At 34.4% G+C, this 23,194-nt stretch overlaps 1 protein-coding gene across 2 annotated transcripts in view; it reads right to left on the reverse strand.

The window, feature by feature from the left end:
• Nucleotides 1-23,194, reverse strand: part of KIAA2026 (KIAA2026 ortholog) — a 133,954-nt gene that overhangs the window by 53,290 nt on the left and 57,470 nt on the right. The window contains exons 3-4 of one of the 2 annotated variants that reach the window (XM_043565402.1): nt 19,204-20,618; nt 9,078-9,157 (exon numbers count right to left, since the gene is read on the reverse strand). In XM_043565402.1, coding sequence (XP_043421337.1) covers nt 9,078-9,157; nt 19,204-20,618 — 1,495 coding nt within the window. Of the gene's footprint in view, nt 1-9,077; nt 9,158-19,203; nt 23,157-23,194 lie in introns of those variants that run through there. The other variant, XM_043565400.1, reaches the window with a different exon arrangement.

Below are 23,194 nucleotides of genomic sequence, written 5' to 3' on the forward strand. Positions count from 1 at the left end.
CTTATTTCTAGAATTATAGGAATCGAACCTAGTCTTAAGAATTCAAAACTCTTCATGCTACATTATACCATATTCTATAGTAAGGTCAGCTATACCTTACAGCCTGGGGTATCAGGCCCATACCCCAAAAATGTTGACTTATACCTTTCCTGTACTAATAAAACCCCCTATTATTATTATTACAACAGTCATCTCAGGAACTATAATTTTAATAATAAACTCTCAGTGATTAATAATCTGAATCGGCTTCAAAACAACTATGCTAGCTATCATCCCTATCCTTATAAAAAAAAAATTCAGAGGCACCTGCGCGACTCAGTTGGTTAAGTGTCTGACTTCAGTTCAGGTCATGATCTCACAGTTCGTGGGTTCAAGCCCCGCATCAGGCTCTGTGCTGGCAGCATGGAGCCTGGAGCCCGCTTCCAGTTCTATATCTCTCTCTCTCGCTGCTCCTCCCCTGCTCATGCTCTGTCTCTCTCTCTCTCAAAAATAAACATTAAAATAAATTAAAAAAAAATTCAACTCACAAGCCAAAGAAGCATCTATAAAATACTTTTTAACACAAGCAACCACATCCATACCTTTAACAATAGGAATTATCATCAACCTACTATACTCCGGGCAATAACATAAAAAACCCTCAATCCTATAGCATTGACTATAATAACTGTTGCCTTAACAATAAAACGGGGGCTAACCCCATTTCACTTTTGAGTACCTAAAGTTGCACAGGGAATCTATCTTCAGGCCTAATTCTGCTAACATGACAAAAAATTGCACCACTATCCATCCTGTATCAAATCTCACTTGCCATCAATCCCAATCTACTTCTAACAATAGCCATCACATCCGTCCTAATTGGAGGCCGAAAAGGACTTATTCAAACAAAACTATGAAAAATCCTAGTATATTCCTCAATTGCCCATATAGGATGAATAACAGTCATTATACTATACAGGCCCACAATAATTTTAAACCTAGTAATTTATATCATAATAACACTCACTATCTTCATACTATTTATACATAGCTCAGGCATAACAACATTATCACTATCCCATACATGAAACAAAGCACCCCTAATCACCTCACTCATCCTAGTGTTAATACTATGACTAGGAGGCCTTCTACCACTCCTAGGGTTTATCCCAAAGTGAAAAACCATTCTAGAAATTAAAAACATGAAATTATTATATCTACACTATTAGCCATCACAGCACTCCTCAACCTATATTGTTATATACGACTAACATATGTCACAGTACTGTTTCCCTCAACAAATAACATAAAAATAAAATGACAATTTGAAAGCACAAAAAGATAAACTTCCTGCGCCCACTTATTGTAATCTTGACTATGCTACTCCCACTTATACCAATAATATCTATTCTGGACTAGGAGTTTAGGTTAAAATAGACCAAGGGTGTTCAAAGCCATAAGTAAATTACATCAATTTAACTGCTGCATATTTAACCTTAAGGACCGCGAGAATGTATCTTACATTAATTTACTGCAAATCAAACACTTAATTAGCTAAGCCCTTGACAGACTGGTGGGCTTCCATCCCATGAAATTTTAGTCAACAGCTAACTAATCAACTGGCTTCAATCTTCTCCTGCTATCTAGAGAAAAAAAGGCAGGAGAAGCTCTGGTAGATTTGAAACTTTTTTTTTTTTTTTTTGAATAATAATAGCGAGTATTTCTTGAGCATGTAGTATATGTCAGGCAATATCCTGAGTGGTTTTTTTTTGTTTTTATTTATTTATTTTTTTAATATATGAAATTTATTGTCAGATTGGTTTCCATACAACACCCAGTGCTCATCCCAAAAGATGCCCTCTTCAATACCCATCACCCACACTCCCCTCCCTTCCACCCCCCATCAGCCCTCAGTTTGTTCTCAGTTTTTAAGAGTCTCTTATGCTTTGGCTCTCTGCCACTCTAACCTCTCTTTTTTTTTTTTTGAAACTGCTTCTTTGAATTTGCAATTCAACATGCTATTTCACCACAGAGCCTGGCAAAAAGAGGACTTAAACCTCTGTTCTTAGATTTAAAGTCTAATGCTTTCCTCAGGCATTTTACCTATGTTCATAAACCCCTGATTGTTTTCCACTAATCACAAAGATATTGGCACTCTTTACCTTTTATTCGGTGCTTAAGCACTCTTTACCTTTTATTCAGCGTAGTAGGGACTGCCCTTAGCCTTCTAATTAGAGCCGAACTTGGACAACCTGGCACCTTACTAGGAGATGATCAAATTTATAATGTAATTGTCACAGCCCATGTAAATATAATAATCTTTTTTATGGTCATGCCTATTATAATTGGGGGTTTGGGGAACTGATTAATACCTCTGGTAATCGGAGCACCAGCAACAGCATTCCCTCAAATAAATAATATGAGCTGTTGACTACTTCCCCCATCCTTCCTACTACTACTTGCATCCTCAACAGAAGCTGGTGCAAGGAACGGTTTATCCCCCTCTGGCCAGGAAGCCCACATAGGAGTGTCCTTGAATATGAAGATCAAAAAGACTAATTTCCAAATAGCGGATGAAATACTGAATTAAATGCACAATGGTAAGATAAATGTTCCTTAAATGACAGGACTCTTCAACATAAATTTGTTGAATTTGAGGGTGAAAATAATTTTAGCAATATTTACTTTGAAGTTATCTTAAAATGAATTAATAGCTACATAACAATTTACAGTCTCTTTCTATACTAACTCTCTACAAATAGATATATACCTAATGCAGATACTCAAAATATATAGTCAAGTTAAGCTCTGAGAAAATTCATGTATAGGAACATACATAATTTTGTTACTAATACTGAAAGAAAAAATACTCTGATTAATGCCAACTCTGCCTTATATACCCTCTATTCCTTCTCTTTTTATATAATATGGCATATGTGTGGCCTTTAAACTCAACTTCAAATGGTGTTTTTAAAACAGAATCAATAAATAAAGTTCACCTATTAAGGAGAACAGATGCATTTTTTGAACAAAGCAAAACATCTTACCAAAGCCTCCATTACCTTGAATTAGAAAAATGTTATCTGAGACTCAGGGCTTCCAGGGATGAAAAACAAAAGCTCCATAGCAGCTCAGATTACAGTTGGGTCACACTGCCAATACTCACGAGACAAGATTTTCAGTCATACTGCAGAAGTTACGAAAGAGTTTGATCCCCCAAGGAAAACCTCTTGAAAGCTGTCACACTCTCCCTCAAGGTAACTTTTCACTTAAGGCCAATCCATGAGAGCCACAAAATCATAAATCTTAGAACAGAAAGGACTAAAAACATGTAATTTTTAGACTAAAAAGGTGTATCTCCAGTTCACATACAAACTAATTAAAACTAACAGAGGTAACCTAAGATGACACACTGGTAGAAGAGACCATAGAACGTAGGACTCATCTACTTCCTACTATATTATATTATATTCTTTAAGGGATCTTTCCAAACAAAACAAAATAAAAAAATCTAATAACAATTGAATATGTATTATGGTTTCAGGTTTAATTTATCCCTAAGCTTTGATTTCTATTAAATGTTAAATATTAAACGGTCTCCTCTTCAACTCAGAAAGTAGGAATGTGTATATACAGCGGGGGAGGGGAGGTCCAGTAGAGATCAAAAGAATTCTGGTATGATCACATATCAGAAAAACAACATAATAAATCATTCCTTACTTTATCATTACTTCAAGCTAGAAATTATGCCTTTGGGTATAAACTCAATAGGTATGAGAGGTATTTTCTTTATTTGTTCCAAAAAGAGCATAAGGCAGCATACAAAACTAAAGCAATATAATAAATCACATTAAACAGCAAAGGGAAAACAATGCAGGAGTCAAAATGAGTAGGCCCAAACTGGATCTCTCATTCACTACCATTCTAATAAAACAAACCTACACTTCATTCTAAAAATTGTAAGCAAAACACTAAATTCATGGTATAAATTCAAATTTCATATTGTATTTAAACTAAAATTATAATGTGGTGACTGGGTGGCTTAGTTGGTTAAGCATCAGCACAGAGCCTGCTTCGGATCCTTTGTCCCCCCTTCTCTGCCTCTCTCTCTCTCTCAAAAATAAATAAACTTTTAAAAATAAATAAACTAAAATTATGTTAACATCTTAAAATATGAGGACAGAAAATTTCTTCTCATTTCTTATGATCACCATACTATCAAGAATGACTGCTTCAAAACCTGCAAATAGGATATCATATGTGATGTGAAAAATAAGTCTGATTAACAAAGTATTTGTATTAATGAGACATGTTTCTCTCAATGCACAATATTTAAAAATTGAACGAATTTTAAGAGGAAAGTGAAACCCATACTTTTAAAAGTGAAAAAGCTGGGGCGCCTGGGTAGCGCAGTCGGTTAAGTGTCCGACTTCAGCCAGGTCACGATCTCGCGGTCCGTGAGTTCGAGCCCCGCGTCGGGCTCTGGGCTGATGGCTCAGAGCCTGGAGCCTGTTTCCGATTCTGTGTCTCCCTCTCTCTCTGCCCCTCCCCCGTTCATGCTCTGTCTCTCTCTGTCCCAAAAAATAAAATAAAACGTTAAAAAAAAAATATTTAAGAGGTAGCAATTTAAAATAATATAATCAAAATAAAATAATATAATCAAAATAATCCTTAACACAGTGAAGCAGGTGAACTCTAATTTTGGTTTCAATTTGTTATACTGAGGGTCTCAATTTGTTACTTTATTTCATATCCTTTAGTTTCTCCATTGGTTAAATATAGTATGATTAACATACCTGTGAAAATTATAGTTTTTTATATTTTAAAAAGTTTTAAACTTTTCCACAGGTATGTTAAGGATCTGAGTTTATGCTTATGTTTAAAAATACTACCACTATGTAAGTCCTAGTCAGCAGCTGGATTCTGGATTTCCTCTATAAACCAGCCTTTAGAATAAACCACACATATAGAACAGGATCAAGTATAAATTACGTGAAAGATTTTGGTTACCAATGAAAAGCAAAGACATGGCAACTAAAGCTCTTACATTATTTTAAAATTTTACTGAGACTTGACACACTGTTTTAAAAATGCTTCCTATGACTCTGTTATAACTGTGTTCAAAAAGAGAATTCACATACTAGATTTCTCTCTCAAATAAACAAATTAAAAGGCTTTGGCAAATATTAATTTCATTAAGAAAATTGATATTTACTTTTTAGTTTAACAGTCTTATATTACAAAACTGACAAAATAAAATTTTAGTCAATTTAGTAAAGTCATAAGCAATTGTTCAATATGATTTAAAAGTTTAAATCACCAACATGCTAAATACTAAAAATAAAAATATTTCCTAATTTTTTTGCACCTATTGCTAAATTAAAAAACCCCAAAATTTCCCAATAAGCCAACTATATAATCACCATAACCCTATAGTGGGTAAGCATAAATTTTTCCCCTGATTAAATCTAATGATGCAAATATTACTTGGTTTTTCACTTTTCAAATTCTTGTAGGCTTAATCATAACATTTCATGATTTATAAAATATGACCAAATCTGAGATTTATTGCAAAGTCTTCATGTGGTAAAAGTCAGTAATAGATGCTTTTAAGCCAATTCTTGATTTATTTTCCTACTCATAACACTGTACTTATGTCTAAATAATCTGGCATGCTTATTTGAAAAAATAAATAAGAAAGAATACATAAAACAGTTAACTCTCTCATTTAATTCTCACAAGAACCCTATAAGTAGGTACTATTGTTACCCCATTATACAGATGAGGAATTGAAAAGCACAAAGAGGTTAAGGTTACAGAGTTAGTGGTAAAGCTGGCATTAGAACCTATATAGCCTGGTTCCAGAATCCATGCTTAACTATTATGCACATTACTGGTACCCACCTAGATCCACTGAATCAAGGATGAAATCTTGGTGCATAAAACCCAGGAATTTTCATTTTTAATAAAGGTATCACATTATTTTTATACTATCTAAAGTATGAGAACCACTGACATAACCCTTAGGAACAAGTGGCACAGATGTGGTTAGTCTCTATATAATACACACACAAAAATCAATCCAATCCACTATTTGAATATCTATAGTGTATACCTTAAATAAAGGTAGGATAGTTCTTTTCTTAAGAAAAGTTTAAACTGAGATATAGATACTAGGTGTAAATATAAGTAAACATGAAGCAAACAGGCAATGTTAATTTCCAGATTTAAAAAAGTCAACAAAAACACCGTCGAATTAAAAAGTAGTTGAGGTCGGGGTGCCTGGGTGGCTCCAGTCGGTTAAGCATCTGACTCTTGGTTTCAGCTCAGGTCACGATCTCACTGTTTCGTAAATTCAAGCCCCACAGCCAGCTCTGCGCTAATGATGCAGACCCTACTTGGGATTCTCTGTCTCCCTCTCTCTCTGCCCTTCCCCTACTCATGCTGTCTCTGTCTCTCGAAATAAATAAATAAACTTAAAAAAAAAAAAAGTAGCTGAGGTCAAAACAGGATTTACTTTTTTAGTTCATTAGGACTTATCAAGAAATAAACTTTACAATTTAATCCCTGGACACATTTTTCATTATTTAAAGATGGACTAATCCTTATACAAATTAAGTCAGGTTCTGCAAAAGGGATCCAATCTCTATCTACTAACAGCTTCATTACTTTCAGTAATAAAATATTTTAGAATAAATGTGGTGAAGAAAATCTCCCAGCGAAACCATTTTAGAAAGTATTTTTATGTTTAATACTAGAAATGGGATATTTAAAGAACTTGGATAAAATGAATAATTTGCAGAATCTGAGGTGCTAAATGACATATTGCTAGAACTTCTGGGAAAGAAATAAATTCACTTCTTTATTACATAATAATCAGTTTCTTACATGTGGGTAACTTCAAAGAAAAAAAATTCTACATAAAGTTATTTTGAAAGGCAAAACTATAGGTTTTGTCTGTAACAACAAAGTTTATTAGTGACTAATACTGTCTTATCTCCTGTTCTTTGCTTATTTGAAGCAAATGACCTTTTTCCTGGGAGACAGCTATCAATTTCATGGGATAATACCATGGTATTCATATTATAAACTAGGCATAAGATCCACTGCTTTCATAAGCCTATTGCCCATCCTAGCGCCCGCCCCCCGCCCCCCCCCCCCCACACACACTAGGACACCTTAAGAACCAGGAAGGGGATTTATATATAACATAATAAAACATAACATAATTAATATAATATTTATTTTAAACAGCTCAATTTGGCAAAACATGTACTCTGACCTTAAGTTTCTGAGAGTGGTAAGCAAATGGTCAGTAACTGACAAAGCATCACTTAGTATTGTGCTTTTCAAGATTTTTTGCTCTACCCATGGTCAAAAATATATTTTACAGTGCAAGCAAGTACAATAAACACAAGACCAAAACCAAAGTTTCATGAAATGATATTACCCTTACTGTACTTGACACATTCATAATTTCTTTTCTATTTTAACTGTTGGCTTATAAAAGGAATGGTGGTCATATAATCTGCTAGATTAATTCATGCCTCACTAATGAATACCATTTGCAATTTTAAAAATACTATGCTATCTATGTCACTTATTACATATAAAAGTCCATCCACTAAGATAGGAATGGAAACAAACATCAACAGCAGGTCAGATCTGTTCTGAGACTTATATTCCCAGGATGAATATTTTAAGGGATTGAGGGGAAAAAAATCAGTGGGAAAAATAGCAAAGGCTGGTATGACATCAATGGAAGAATGACAATATTATAGTACTGAATACCAGGTATAAGCAATGGTTAGACAAGCCTCCAAGTAAAACAGTAAATATACATTTTTCACTTAATATTCTGTAACCAAGGTTACTTTATACAAAAAGATTATGTAGAAATGTTTGAAATTCATTCTAAGAAAGTCATTAAAAATATCTATCCTAGGGGTGCCTAGGTGGTTCAGTTAGTTAAAATGTCCAACTCTTGATTTTTGCTCAGGTCATGATCTCACAGTTTCATGGGTTCGAGCCCTGCATCGGGCTCTGCTCTAATTGTGTGAAGCCTGCTTGGAATTCTCTCTCCATCTCTCTCTCAAAAAAACTAGATAAACATTTAAAAAAATATATTCTATCCTAAAATACTAAAAGAAAATGCCTATTTTCTTTCACTGTTCATTTAAAATTGTATTTTTACCAATTAGTAACTTCCATAAAAACACTTCTAAAAATAAGATTTTTACTGAAAAATAAATGTGTTTACATTTTTGGATATATGTAACTATTAAACTCACATTACATATTACCAATATTTTCATAGTTATTGTTCTTTGTTTTCTTCTTGACTTGAGACTGACAGAAATTTATTTTAACACCATTTTTATTTTTTGGCAATTAAGTATTGTTAGAACTGGACTGGACAAAGATATTTTAAAAGAAGAGTCATTTGAATGAAAAAACATCTTTTATTAGATTGAAAATAAAAGTATTATTTAGGGTGAAATTCTCTGCTGATTCTAGTACCAGCTACAAATGAAAAATTCTTCACATAATAATCTGGCAGTAAATATAGTTATTTCTTTTTGCAAAAATGTGTAAAGACCATTCAATTAAATGTTACTTAATATTCTCTCTGAAGTTCATATATAGTTAAGAGTTAAAAGATTTGTTTTTAAGTTAATAAGTCTACTATTTCCACAGTGCCCAAATAAGTGAAAATAAATTACCTATTTACAAATTGTTTACAAATTATGATTTGTTCTTGGAAGACTCTCATGTACACATTTGCTATCATATATTAAACATTTATATTATAATATATAGTATATATTCTATTAAACTACTTCTACAAAGTAGAATAACATAAGAAAAAACCAGAGATTTTTGACTATCAAAGAGACAAAAATAGAGGTAAAAAAATTTGAAATACTAGATTAAATCTTAGCCATCCATGCCTTGCACTTAAAGGGAAAAAAGTCATAGTTGGAAACACTTCATTTAAAGTATGGGTGTTACAGTGGAATTCAGCCAATCTCTTGAGGAACAATATAAACACTAAAAAAGTTAAACTAAAAATGTTGAGACAAAATTGAAACATTTACCTGAAATTCTGGTACAGTGGGTGACTTTGTAACAGTTTTCCTCTTCTTTGTGATTGCTTTTTTAGATATGGATTTTTTTCCTTTCAAGATTAAAAGAGAAAAGCTTCATAATACTGTTTATAGCACTTCATTAACAAGAACCAAATTACATAGAACCTTGAAAGTTAAAATATAACTAACAGATGGCTTCTAGTGAGTCAAATAAAAGTGATGAATCAAAACAAGCCGTAGTAAAAGCAAACATTAAACTATAACTACCTGTAACAAGTATATTAACAAATGCTGTTTTCTTTACACATGAACTAAACTATCAAAATCTCTGATGAATTTCACAGTATCAGAACTTACTGTAATAAGATTTGGCAAAAAAAAAAAAAAGGCACATTACTACTGCTCAGTTAAAAATCTAATTCACAACTTAAAATGAAATTTTATAAGACAAAAAAATCTTACCTTTTAACAATGACTTCCATAGTCAGGAACTTGCATAAAACTATACTCTGAAGACTATGGTCTTAAACCAATCTAATGTGAAAATCCTCTCAGCAGCTTAGGAAACAAGGTCTTTCTATCTCTTTATCTCTTTATCACCTAAGAGGCTGCCTTTGGCAGATTCAATAATCACTTTAAAAAAAGGTAAAAATCTCCCTTTAAAAAGTGCATCTAGTCATTTATGCAATCAGAAATCACTACGAAAAATAAATCCACATTCTTAAAGAAATCCAACTCATTAGCACAGATTGAAATGTATCTACTCTGTATTTAACATAACAGAGATACATACATGCATATAGCCTCTGTTTTTAGAAAGGAACATGTTAAAGTGTTTTGTCTACATTTGCATTTAGCAAAATCAGTTAATAAACTGGTTGTTAATTATTTAACAAACATGAGATACAGGGCACTTTACAATTTATGGGAATAATAAAGAATTATAAAATGGAAATCCTGTCCTCCAGGAGCTGATAATCTATATAAGGGAATAAAAATTAATCAGAAACACTTAAAAGTTAATTTTAGTTCACAATCATTTGTAAGTTAAAATCAGCTTAAAAGTTACTATTTTTTTACATAATCCCTTTCTGAACATTTTCCTATATAGATATGATCTGCTTCCATGCAAAGAGTTCATTTGATTGCAACATTTTATTCAACTTGTAGGCACAATTCTAATTTAAATATAATTGTATTTTCTTCTGTATTCCTTTACAACCATATCACAGAACTATCATTTTATCATTTCTAACTTTTGACTCAGTAAAATGCACATATACTATGCTTGAACTACTACAAATTTTGAGTTGCTGAAGTTCACATGGATTTCACTGTCCTGTTCTAATAAGTATCAGCCTGCTGTCACTTGACATTTGTTTTTAATTAAAATAACCTAACATTTATTTCTTTTCTTATCACTGTTACTTGTTTCCGTGCTTACACAGAATCTATACGGGAACTAAACTTCCACAAAAATAGGCAAATGCGTGGTTTGCTTAACCAGTATTCAGGAAGAAGTGATTCAACTCTTGGTATCTCTATAACACAGCTAGAATAACTGATTTCTAATTGGATGCAATAGGTACCTCTCAAAGGGACTCATGAGTCTGGACACAAGAATGCCTTTCTTCTATAAACTACATTTTTTAAAGTTCATAGGAAAAGATTTAATGGCCTCACGAATTTTGGGAAAGCTATAAAAACAATTTGAAGGAAATGAAATCCTTCCTTATCCCCCCACCCGCACCCCAGCCCCAGCACTGTTCTAATTAGCTTTTTAAAAACCATGTGAAAATAAATGAGTAAATAAATATCATTTGATTTTGCATTCATTTGTAAGCACAACAGAGGTCACCCTTGATACTTCCAATAAAGTTTATATTGTTGCCACATAAGCACTAAATTTGGGTACTAAATGCTCAAGTTCACTCTAGCAGCCATGCTTATTTTAATGGATTAAGCAGCTGAAGTGGTTACTGGGTATTTCCTTTCACTATATGATTAGGATACCTAAATGTAGATTAAATAAATGGAAGTAGTATTCTGTTGTGGTTTTAAGCTTGAGTTTTGGAACTAAACTACCTGGGTTTGAATACCAGTTCTAACCACCTACTAGCTACAAATTGCTTTATTTCCTTGTGCAGTTTATCTATAAAACAGAGATGCTATTACCTACTTTCTTATTGAGAATTAAAACGTAAAAAAAACTCAGACTACTGTTAGGCACATGGTTAAGTGATCAATGTTAGTTGTTATTATCTCCCTTAGCTAAGCCATTATGATAAGTGTCTAAACAAATATTATCATTTTACCTTCTTCAAATTCTTTTATTAACTTATTCTTTCATCTTAGTTCTTGCTCATATATCCTCTGTGCTACCACTCTACTTCCTACAATATTTATGTAACACATCATACAGTATTGTAATGATCCATTTATAGGTTTCTCATCCTTACTAGGCTGAATTATTGATGACAGAAGTCACATTATTCGTTTTTTATTTACAGCATTTTTCATACAAGAAGTTATGAGAAATGATCCTTAAATAGAAAAATCCTAATTTTAATCAGAAATTTCACCGGTCTGGAGATAGGAAAAGGGAGGCAGGTAACTGTTTATAACTCTTAAGGTCTCTCTGAGTCCACTTTTAAATAAAGAAAGCACTGGCAATAACTAGATAATTTACGCAATTTACCAAAGAGTTTCACAACATGACCTAGGAGTGGTAGTAAGAACACTAATTTTTATTGAGAACCTATTATGTCAGACACTTAGCAAGATAATTTATATAAATTATCTCAATTAATACTCAAAACAACCCCTCAAGGTAGGCAACACCTCATTTTAATGTAGGATAACTGAAAATCAAAGGTTACTTAACTTATTCAAGTGTTACACTGTAAGCAAGCACCACAGCCAGGGATTCTAACTCCAAAGTCCAAGTTCTTTCCATTATATAATTCTACCTCTTGAAAATCAGTTACCATTTACTGATTCCTACCACATGCCAGGCACCATGTTAAGTACTATGCATTCACTATTCCAATTAATCTTTGTAATGATTACATCAAGGTATGTCTTACCTCATTTTTCACTGATAAAAAAACTGGCTATCAACAGGCAAATAAACTGATGGAGGACTTATAGCTAATGTGCACTGGACATATATTTGCACTACATCTGACTCACTTCAAAGTTGTGTGCTTTTTATGATAAAATATTGCATTCTTTCAAATTTTCTGCAGGAATGTAATTTGCTTCTGACTGATTTCAGAGCATTCCTTTTTTGATTAGGATTATAAGATTCACATATTCACTATTAGTATCTTCAGACTATATCCTCATAAAAATTTGAATACAAATTTTCCTTCATTCTTCAGTAAAAACTGACTCTTCCTTTTTATTATACCACTTTTAAAATGTAGCATGGATACTACAAAACCACACAGGCTTTATTTGGTAATCTGCTTTTGTTCCAGGGCAAGATACATATAGGGCAAGGTACATACTGCCCCCTAGTGGGCTTCCATTCTTCCACCACTCACTTGATGATACACCAGGTCTTTACCAACCCCCACCCCACCCCCCCAGCCCTAAATCATCTCGTCCCATAAAACAGAATACAATTTTCAGATCTGGGGCTGTGCTAAAGTCAGAATCACTTTAAAGCATATACAGAATTTTGACACAATTATTGGGCCTAAAATACACACATGAGCAAAAAATGAGTGTCAACTTGTACCTGCAAAATAGAGAAGGAAAACTTAAAATGGCCTAGTAATTAGTATTCAAGTGTGGCCTAAGGAAGCTTTTTAAAACTATGCTGAGAACAGCTATAGTAAAGGAAGCCCAACTTGAGAGAAAACAATGTAACTAAAAATATATTTTATAACTTAGGCACAAAACTCTAGTCTTCCAGAACATGGAGATATACCTCTTAACTAGCAAAATGCAGGTGATTATTATCCCCAATCCAACTCCTCTTTCCTGTCTCTTATTCTCCATCTTTCCCTTCTCCTTTATCTGCCTTACCTGACTGTCTTCATTCTTTGGCCCCTTGAACTATTCAGAGACTTCTATTTCAAAGCCCTCCTAGATTTGGCCTTCTTATGTTAAAAATTATCCTGGAGCACCTGGGTGGCTCAGTTGGTTGGGCGTCTGATTTCGGTTCAGGTCATGATCTCACAGTTCCTGGGTTTGAGCCCGCATCAGGCTCTGTGCTGACAGCTCAGAACCTGGAGCCTGCTTTGGATTCTGTGTCTCCCTCTCTCTCTGCCCCTCCCCAGCTCGTGTTTGCCCACCTGCACTCTTTCTCTCAAAAATAGACATTAAAAAAAAAAAACTATCCTAACACATTCGCTAGTTTCTCAGTGCTTACATTTTAGGAATCGTAACAAATGAATGGATACTAAGACATTAATCACTGTTAAAAAAAAAAAAAAGACATTAATCACTGTTAAAAAAAAAAAAAAAAGGCCAAGGGCATTTATATTATTAAATAGAAATCTGGGAAGTGGCTGGAATGTGAAGTCACAGAACCAGAGTCTAAATTTGACTTTTTATGTACTAAATGTTCATGTCCTAAGCAAATATTTAGTCTATACAAGTTTCTGGAGTGTTGTATCTCTTAAGTAAGCAATTTAACCTTAACAAAACAGCTGATTTTCTTTCCATTCTTCTTGCCTATTAGCAAATTTCTCATCATACTGGTAACTTTTTACCACTATCATATAATTCAATAACTGCTAAACAATGATTTTTTTCTCCTTTAGCTTAAAATACTGAATCAGCTGTCAAATTCTGCTACTTATTGTAACATCTCTCTCAAAACATTATTTTCTTCTGTCAATGTGAAAGAAAAGTCATATAGTCAGTCATTCTCTATCTGGATTTAGAAATTTCCTCTTCTTAAACTTACCTTCAACCCCTTCATGAAAACCCTGCCAGTTTCTTTTATAACTCTTTAATGGTCCTAACTATTCTGCAAGATCCTTTCTCCTAATCCTGCCACTTATTAGCTATGTAACCTTGGACAAGTTAATAAACATCTCTGTGCCTCAGTTTTTTTAATCTATAGAATCTATATAATGAGGAATAATAATACCATTTAATGGAGTTTTTATGAAAATCAAATGAGAAAATATATATAAAGGCTTAAAACAGTGCCTGGCATACAGTTAGCACTTATGAGTACACAGCATTAGAATAAAAGGACAAAATACTCTATCGATCCTTTCACTCTCTTATATCTTGGCATCTTGAGTTGGTCCTCTAAAATTTTCCCCATACAGACACACATAGTTAGGATCTTTGGGTTTTCAACAACAACAACAACAACAAAAAACTGTAAAACTTTTTCACAATAATGGGTCTGGATGTAACCAAATATTGTAGATTACACTGCTTTTTTTAGTTATTCCCTATAAAGGAGCTTATTGCTTTTTACACATTATCTCTTATTGTAAGGTCATTTCCTTGCACTAGGCACTTGATGCAATTATTTAAAACAGCACCACCTGTCCAGAAAGAGATCGCCCATAACTGGCACAGTCTCATCATTCAAATAGCTTCTAAAACCTCAACTTTTCACCTTTTTCCTTATGTTTTTCTCTGTGTTTTCAGTGACACCAGCTTAATTATACCCTCATGCTTTTATTCACATTACTAACCACTGTTCATCCATCCAATCCCCACTATTCTTCAAAGTCTTATATCCTCTGCAAAACCTTCCAAGACAACTATAGCAAACACTGACTGATTTACTCTCGACTTGACCTTTTACTCTATTATATACTTAACAATTATTAAAATGAATTGTTTACCACTTTGAGCCTTAGTTTATTCACTTATAAAAGAATAACACCACCACTTGTCTTATTTATTTTAATCAGTTCAGAGGAGCTAACACAAAATGATTTCGTTGAAAATAATGAACATGTGAGAAGAGGGAAAAACCCTCCAAACCAAATTGGCTAAAATGAGTAACTTAAAACACCATAAGCTTTTTGTAACAATTAATGTATCTTTAATAATTTTTGCCCATTTTTTTCAGGTTTTATAAAAAGTCCTCTAGTTTTTAAAACCTATTTTATTTCAGCCAACTCTACTCCACAAAATCTATAACAGAATACTATTGAAAACAACCAAAATGTCTAATAAGGAGGTTGGAAAAATAACTACAAAATACACATAACAAAATGATGGTGCAAAGATCTATTGATCACACAGAAGTTCACAGTGCACTGTTACGCAAGGAAAAAACAGATTGTAAAATGGTATGGATAGTACAATGCTAATTCAAAAATATATAGGCCTTGAAAAGGATATAAAAGATACATTTTAAGGAGCTAATCTTACTTATAGCTGAGTAAACTATATTATGTGTGTTCATTTATTTATTCGACAGATTCCTACACAATGTGTTCGTCGCTGTGCTAACCTTCTGTCCCCAAGAATGTTATAAAATACAGGGAAGACAATCATCAAAATAATTTACAAAGAAATAAATGCAACCATTATAAATAAATGTTATAAGTATTATAAAGGAGAAGTATCTGATGCTATAAGCATGCACAACTGGGGATATTCCAACGTTTTTCTATTCTATAATATTTCTAAGAGTAAGGAAAGGCTTAAATAACTAAAAATGAATTCAATTAAAAAGCAGAAAGCAAACTCCAATTCTAAAAAATAGATAAAAATGCTTAAAAGTTGCAAAACTGCCCCAGAGTTCCCTAAAATTATCAAATCATTCTCAACCAATTTGTCTTTGCACCTTCTACTAAAAATTATCTCCCACCTGCTAAATTTAGAGAGTCCACCAAAAATTAAAGCCTGTATAATCAACATAAAATGGACCACATTAACCACATGTAGAATTTACTCTATCCTAAGTGAACGCTCATGGATGACACACTTTATCCCAAAGCCTATTCTACAGAATGCTATTACTTGAAAAAAAAATCTCTGTGTTCAAGTAAACTTAAAAATACTAGGTTAAACAAAACTAAACAGTTTTTTTTCTTCAAGACTTCCCAGAGTCCTTAAAATAAAGGCCCCAAATCACTTTTCCACAATTCTGAAGTTCAAAAAGTTCTCAAAACTAACCTTTTAAAAATAAACATGACATGAACTGTTCTAAAGTTCTTTATAGTTTTCATCTCATTTAACCCATTCACATATCTTTCTGTAAAAACTATGTGTGTAATTACAGGGGCTACACCAAACTCAACTGGGGATGTTATTTAATAAACATATATATCATAATATCCTTCTATAATCTGATGATTTCTGAATTCCAAAACATATCTGATACAAGAGTTTTGTAAAATGCATTGTGGACCTGTACTAATGCACAATGTGAATCTAGAAGAGGAGCATTTCCACATTTTCCAAACATGTCACCATGGAGCTCCCTTTTAAAAATAGTGAAAGAGAAAACACTGGATTAGAGTATGCCCAAAACTGACTATAAAAGGCTACAATGCCTCATAACTAATAAAGGAGCCCAGGGCAAAGCCTCAGGAAGACAAGTGTACTGAAAATGATGTAAAACAAATGTTCTGTTGTTGTCGTTGTTGTTGTTGTTGTTATTATGTGCCTAGGTGGCTCCATCAGTTAAGCCTCCGACTCTTGGTTTCAGCTCAAGTCATGATCTCACGGTTTGTGAGTTTGAGCCCTGCATAGGGCTCCATCATGACAGCAGGGAGCCTGTTTGGGATTTCCTCTCTCACTCTCTCTGCCCCTCCCCAGCTCCCTCTCTAAATAAATAAACAAACAAACAAACAAATAAATTTAATTAAAAAAATTTTTTAAAAGGCATGGCTCAGTCGGTTTTGGCTCAGGTCATGATCTCATGGTTCATGAGTTTGAGCCCCACATCGGGCTCTGTGCTGACAGCACAGAGCTTGCTTGGGATTCTCTCTCTCTCCCTCTCTCTGCCCCAGGCTTGCTCACTCTCTCTGTCCCTCTCTCTCAAAATAAATAAACTTAATAAAAAAAATTTTTAATATCATTTTATGTACTGCTGTTATAACAGAAAGGAGTTTAGTATCTTATAAAGAAAGAGTGGGCATATGCTTACACAGAACTATCAAGGGAGAGAGAAACTGTATTTGCCAGATCCAAGTATTTTTGTTACTGAAGACTAACCTCCTAAATTTGCTCTGAATATAAAATTAGTATATAGGCTAGTGCATTATTTTCTTCTATTTCATCGCTGTAAGCTGTCTATACCCACCTAAAGATGCTCAGAGAGGGTACATAAGTACTTGCTGAATTTGCTTCTTTTTTTTTTTTATTCACCTGGACAACTGGACATGACACCCCCACAAATATTCCCTCTGATCTACAAATATTCTGAACTACCATTTAAAAAATGTGGCAACACTTTAATTGTTTACCATAAAAATACATTTAAAAGTAATCCTTACAGGGGCGCCTGGGTGGCGCAGTCGGTTAAGCGTCCGACTTCAGCCAGGTCACGATCTCGCGGTCCGTGAGTTTGAGCCCCGCGTCAGGCTCTGGGCTGATGGCTCAGAGCCTGGAGCCTGTTTCTGATTCTGTGTCTCCCTCTCTCTCTGCCCCTCCCCCGTTCATGCTCTGTCTCTCTCTGTCCCCAAAATAAATAAACGTTGAAAAAAAAAATTTAAAAGTAATCCTTACAGTTAATATTTTTACTCTGCTATTGGTAAAGCCTGTATAGGAGCTACATCAGTATCTACCCCCATAAGTCACAATTACCTTTGCACACATGAATAGTAGGTCATAAATAAACAATAAAAGGTTTCAGGTGACAACAGTACTAATAAAACAGTATTACATACTTTAGCACTGGAAAAAATATTTCCAACTTAAACTACTAATTAATATTTTTGAGAGGAAAACGTGCCAAATCAAACTAAACTTATATAGCCTAAATATGTGGATTATTACAAAATTTAAAAGGCTTATTTCTGAAAGTTACTTTAAAAAATTGTAGTTTTTCATCATCTGGCCAGTGTAGTGGTTCAACTTTGCAATTATCAGTTCATCAAATTAAGCCTGTTCTTAATAGTAAATTTTATGCTTCCTTATCAATGATATATTACATACACATTTTAAAATATACTTAACTGTATTCATTTAAGTAACAGCAAGTATATCAACTAAACAAACTTCACTCTCTCATTTACCAACTCATTATCAAATTATTGTCAAATCCTAATTATCTTTGTTACTGAGGGAAGATATAAAAAATGGAAATCCACAAATAATGACAATAAACCACAACTCATTTTAGTAAACAATTCAAGTTTTTCCCAACCAGGCAAATTTTATAATAAGTGGAGTTCAACATCTGCTTTTTCTCACCTATCTTCTTGACAAACAAGACACAGAAACAGATTAAAAGGCAAACAATAGAAAAAGCAAAAACACCTGAGTAATGAAAAGATAGTGCAACCAACCACCGAAGATTTTATTTACAGAATTTTTTGTTATTCTTTAAATAGACTTGCAACAAATACATGGGGTATTCAAATTTGATGTAAGACAAATGTGCAAATCTTCTTACAAAATATGCTTCATGTCCTATTAGTTGATGCAATGTTTTTCCTTGCATTTCACATTTTTTCTGGGTATGAAAATATATACTGAAAATAGAGTGCTAAAAAATATATGATGTGGGAAAAAAACAACACCCATAAAGATAATCTGACTTGCCTTGGTTTAAGTTGCTATGTACTCTATATAGTATTGGGAATGGTATCTCCTGATATCAGTGCTTTTTCCATTTGCTGTACTGGTCTTAGCCTGGGGAGAAAAACACTTCTCAAAAATGATGGGAAGCATTATTTATCAAGAATCTGGTCCAGAGAAATGTAAAAACATTATGTCCAAAGATCTTCAACTGAAAATTAAATTAAAATGTACTGTGACAGTATTTTTTTCTGTTGAGTATACAAAACCTCTTCTGCTCTGAGTTTTAATCAGTGGAAGAATATAAAACTTGATCTCTTAAACACACACACACACACACACACACACACACACACACACTTTTCATTCTGTTAATCAGTGCCTCTCATGCCTAATTGCAAGAACAACATGAAGTATGCTTAAATGTAATTCTCATCCATTTGTGTTAGCTTACCAGATTTGTGCTTCTTGTGTTTTGCTTTCTTTTTGATGATCAATAACTTATTCTGGATCTCAGGTTTGTAAGATTTGAATGCAAGAGAATGAAGACTTTCACGCTTTCTCTGTAAGTTTTCATTTAAAACATCTTTCAATTTCTTTTTTTTCTTTTTCTTCTTTTTTGCCCTCATTTTAGTTAGTTTGATTTTCTTGTGACTCTGCAGTGACTGCTCTAATAGAATGTCTCTTACAACTTTGTGGCAGTTAAATTCTGGATGATCACTGTGACTTCCATTTACATGTATTTGGCAAGATTTTAGAGCATTTTCTTTTAATGGACTGGGTTCAGGCTTTACTCTGGAAGCTTCACCATATTTTTCTTGATTTTCTATAAACCTTATTTCACCTGGACTAAGAGGCTCTCCAAAGCCAGTAACTTCCCCTGGACTCCCTGGTTCCCCTAAATTTTCTTTATAACAATCAGTTTTTTTAATTTCACAGGGCCTGCAAATTCTAATTTCACAGCTGGATTTCACTTCCATTTCAACAGGGATGTCATGATTATCCAAGTTCATCTTAGCAGAGCCCCAAGTTGTATCAAAATTAGTTTCCTGCTCTTTCTTGAAGGCAGAGGAGAGGCCTATACTACACCTATGTTCTCCATTACTCGTACTAACATAGTCACATTTCAATTTCTCCAGTTTAATCCGAGGTACTCTTTGTATTTTAATGGGTGGAACTGGAAATTCTGGGGCTTGAAAAGGTCTCTGTTTATAAATCCGTACATCTGCACCACAGAACTGTGGAAAATGCACATAAGCATTCTCCAAATAATCGTAACCCAAGATAACTTCCCTGCATTCATGAATAGGCTGTCCAAGTACAGCATCTTGAACTTCTTTTTGTGTTTCATACACAAAGTCACAAAGACCCTTAAGTAACCATACTTTTTGGTAAAAAGGTAGTTCATGAAAAGGTTTTTCTTCCAATGGATTAACTTCTCCAAGAACTTTAAAAAACTGAGGACATAACCCAAGCTTTTCAGCACAGTTATCAGGATTTTCAGTCTGTCCTACAGCAGTATACCACTGCTGTACTTTCTGTCTCAGTGCTGCTTCCCAGGTCCTATAAGGCAAAGTAGGTCTTCGATGTAAGGTAGGTCTGCGATGAGGTGGACTTAACAGAGAAGTCATTATTTTAGAAAGAAAAGCATTACACTGAGGCATCAGAAGACAACGTTCCAATTCGTAAAAGACTATTTCTGGCAAATTTAGAATTTGTTGGGCTAAACAAAGAAAATGACCAATAGCTGGAATTTCCCACATAGTCTCCATACAAGTTGGAGCTGCTTGAGCTAGGAGTTTTCTTTCCCATTCTTCCATTTCCTTTTGACTAGCTTCTTCTGCTTCTTTTCTTTCCTGCTCCCGAAGCCTAAAGAAAGTTTAACAAATTATACTATTGTTAAAGTAGAAAGTACCATTAAATACTAAATATTTGGTGTCATATTAATCTTTAATCAACAAGGCAAATGGCTACAAAGTATCTCATTAGATGTACCATTATTTTCTTCAGATGATGAAATAAATATATAACTTGACACTGAGTCTTCTGACATTTCTTCATCCAAAGTAAAATTCTTCAACTTAGGATGTGTATCAATTTCAAAGTAAATGAAAAAAATTTAAACATGTGTACTAAACAAAAGCACAGGGTAGTGCTTTCTAAAAGTAGTATGATGTATATAAGAACTATAAAGATATTTAAATCCTTTGACATGGTAATTCCGTTCCTAGAAAGTTTTTGTTTGTATTAACTTGACAGAGTTAACTTTTAACCATATAAAAAAAGTTATAAAGAAGTTTTTATAAACTTTTGTAAAGTTATAAAAAAGTTACACAATTGGGAAATAAGCTGGCTATTATTAGGTAGCCTTAACAACTAAAATTATGGGAGGAGGATGGTACAGGAGTAGGGGGGCCCTAAGCTTACCTCATCCCTTGAACATAGCTAGATAAATATCAAATCATTCTGAACACCTAAGAAATTGATTTGAGGACTGAGAGAATAAAACTTCACATCTACAAGAAGAAAAATGACCACCTCGTGGAAGGTAGGAGCTACAGACAATTGTTGTGGAGGAGAAAAGAACTGTGAGTGCTGCAGAGAGGAGGGAGCCCTGATCATGGAGGTGTGCCTGAATGAGAGAGAAAGAGTGAAGCAACAGGCAGGGGACTGCACAAGAAAAACTCTCCCCCAACACCAGTGACTGGGAAAAAGAGAGGGGCTGACTATTAGTTTTTATGAGCAGTGGAGCTCAAAGTCTGAAGTTTCAGAAGACCCTACCATCGCTGGGTTGTATCTGGCAGGCTTAGCAGTGCCCCAGTGGGGAAGGAAGGAGGAAGGAGATACAGGAGTAGGAAGCATGATCTGAATATCCCCTGGGTCCAACTGGGAGAAACAGTTCCCCTTCCTGGGAGTTCATTTGGGAGTGGTGGCATGGACTCTCCCGGGACAAAAGAACTGATGGTGCCAATGTGTTGCCCTATTCCCTAGCATAGGAACAAAGACACAGGCTGAAGGTATCAAGTCTTGGTGCCAGCTTTTTGCTGCACTTCACCATAAACTCTCAACCACTGTGTGGTCATGCAACTGCTTTCCTGGGACAAACTGGTAAATGGCAAAAGCATAGCAAGACCCTCTCCCAAAGCATCAGCATTGGTGCGGGCTACACAGTTCCCTAAAATTTGGAGTTCTGAAACCCAGCCACATGGCAGAGATAAAACATAAGAGTACTGTGCTGCCTGGAAGGCAGACAGTTGGGACTCAGACAAGGTGAAGGCAGGGATCTGACAGAAGCTGGGAACAGTAGAGAGGGATTCTTTGCTCTTCTACAATGACTTCTTGAGGAGTGGTGGGGCGAACTCCTTGCTCCCAGGAGAAGAGAGCTGGCAACATCACTTTCTTGCTCTCCCCCATCAGTACTGACCAAATTCAATGAGCTAAACAGCCTCCTCAGTGGAGACCAGAGCTGCTTACAACAAGCTCCATCCCACTGTGCCCTGCAGGTGCATCTCTACTAGGGCAAGACCACCTGAAAATCAGCGCAGCAGGCTTCTCCCCCAAACCCAGTGCATCCCCTCATGCACAGAGTTTACTGACAGAGTGCTTCAAAGCTTCAATTTAGGAGAAATAAGGTCTAGCTTCATTTTTTTTTTTGATCCCACATCTTTTAAAAAGCAGATCAAAACACACCTACAGACCTAGACAAAAACTACCACACAGTGGACAATGTCCAAACACCCCCTATTGCAAGCAAGGAGACACTCTACAGAGGACCAGCCTGAGGGTAGGAAAAGCCAAAATACAACAACAAACTGCATATAGGATACCCCTTTTGTTGGTCTCTTCTTAATATAGCCATTACTCTCAGGAGCAGGAATAGAACAGGCTTTCCTAATAATCACACACAAAAAAACAGTGACCTAAAGAAAATGACAAGACAGAGGAATCCATCCAAAAGAAAGAAAAGGAAAAAGTCACAGTTGGGGATTCAATCATTACAGACATAAGATATCTGAACCATAATTTAAAACAACGATTATAAGGATACTAACTAGCTGGGCTTGAAAAAAGCATAGAAGATACTAGAGAATCCTTTACTGCAGAGATTAAAAAAAAAAAAAAATCTCGGGCTAAAATTAAAAATACTATAACTAAGTTGCAAACCCAACTGGATGACATGACAATAAGGATGTATGAAGTAGAGGAATGAATCAGTGATACAGAAGACAGAATTATAGAGAACAATGAAGCAAAAAATAAGAGGGCAACAAAGGTATTGGATCACGATGGTAGACTTAGGGAACTCAGCAACTCTTTAAAGCATTTGTATCACATTTGTATCACAGGAGTCCTAGAAGAAGAGAGGAAAAAAGAGGATTTATTTCAGCAAATTAGTGCTGCAAACTTCCCTAATATGGGGAAGGACAATACACATCAAAAGTCAA

Source organism: Prionailurus bengalensis, chromosome D4 (assembly GCF_016509475.1).
Source record: "Prionailurus bengalensis isolate Pbe53 chromosome D4, Fcat_Pben_1.1_paternal_pri, whole genome shotgun sequence".
Lineage (NCBI taxonomy): Eukaryota > Metazoa > Chordata > Mammalia > Carnivora > Felidae > Prionailurus > Prionailurus bengalensis.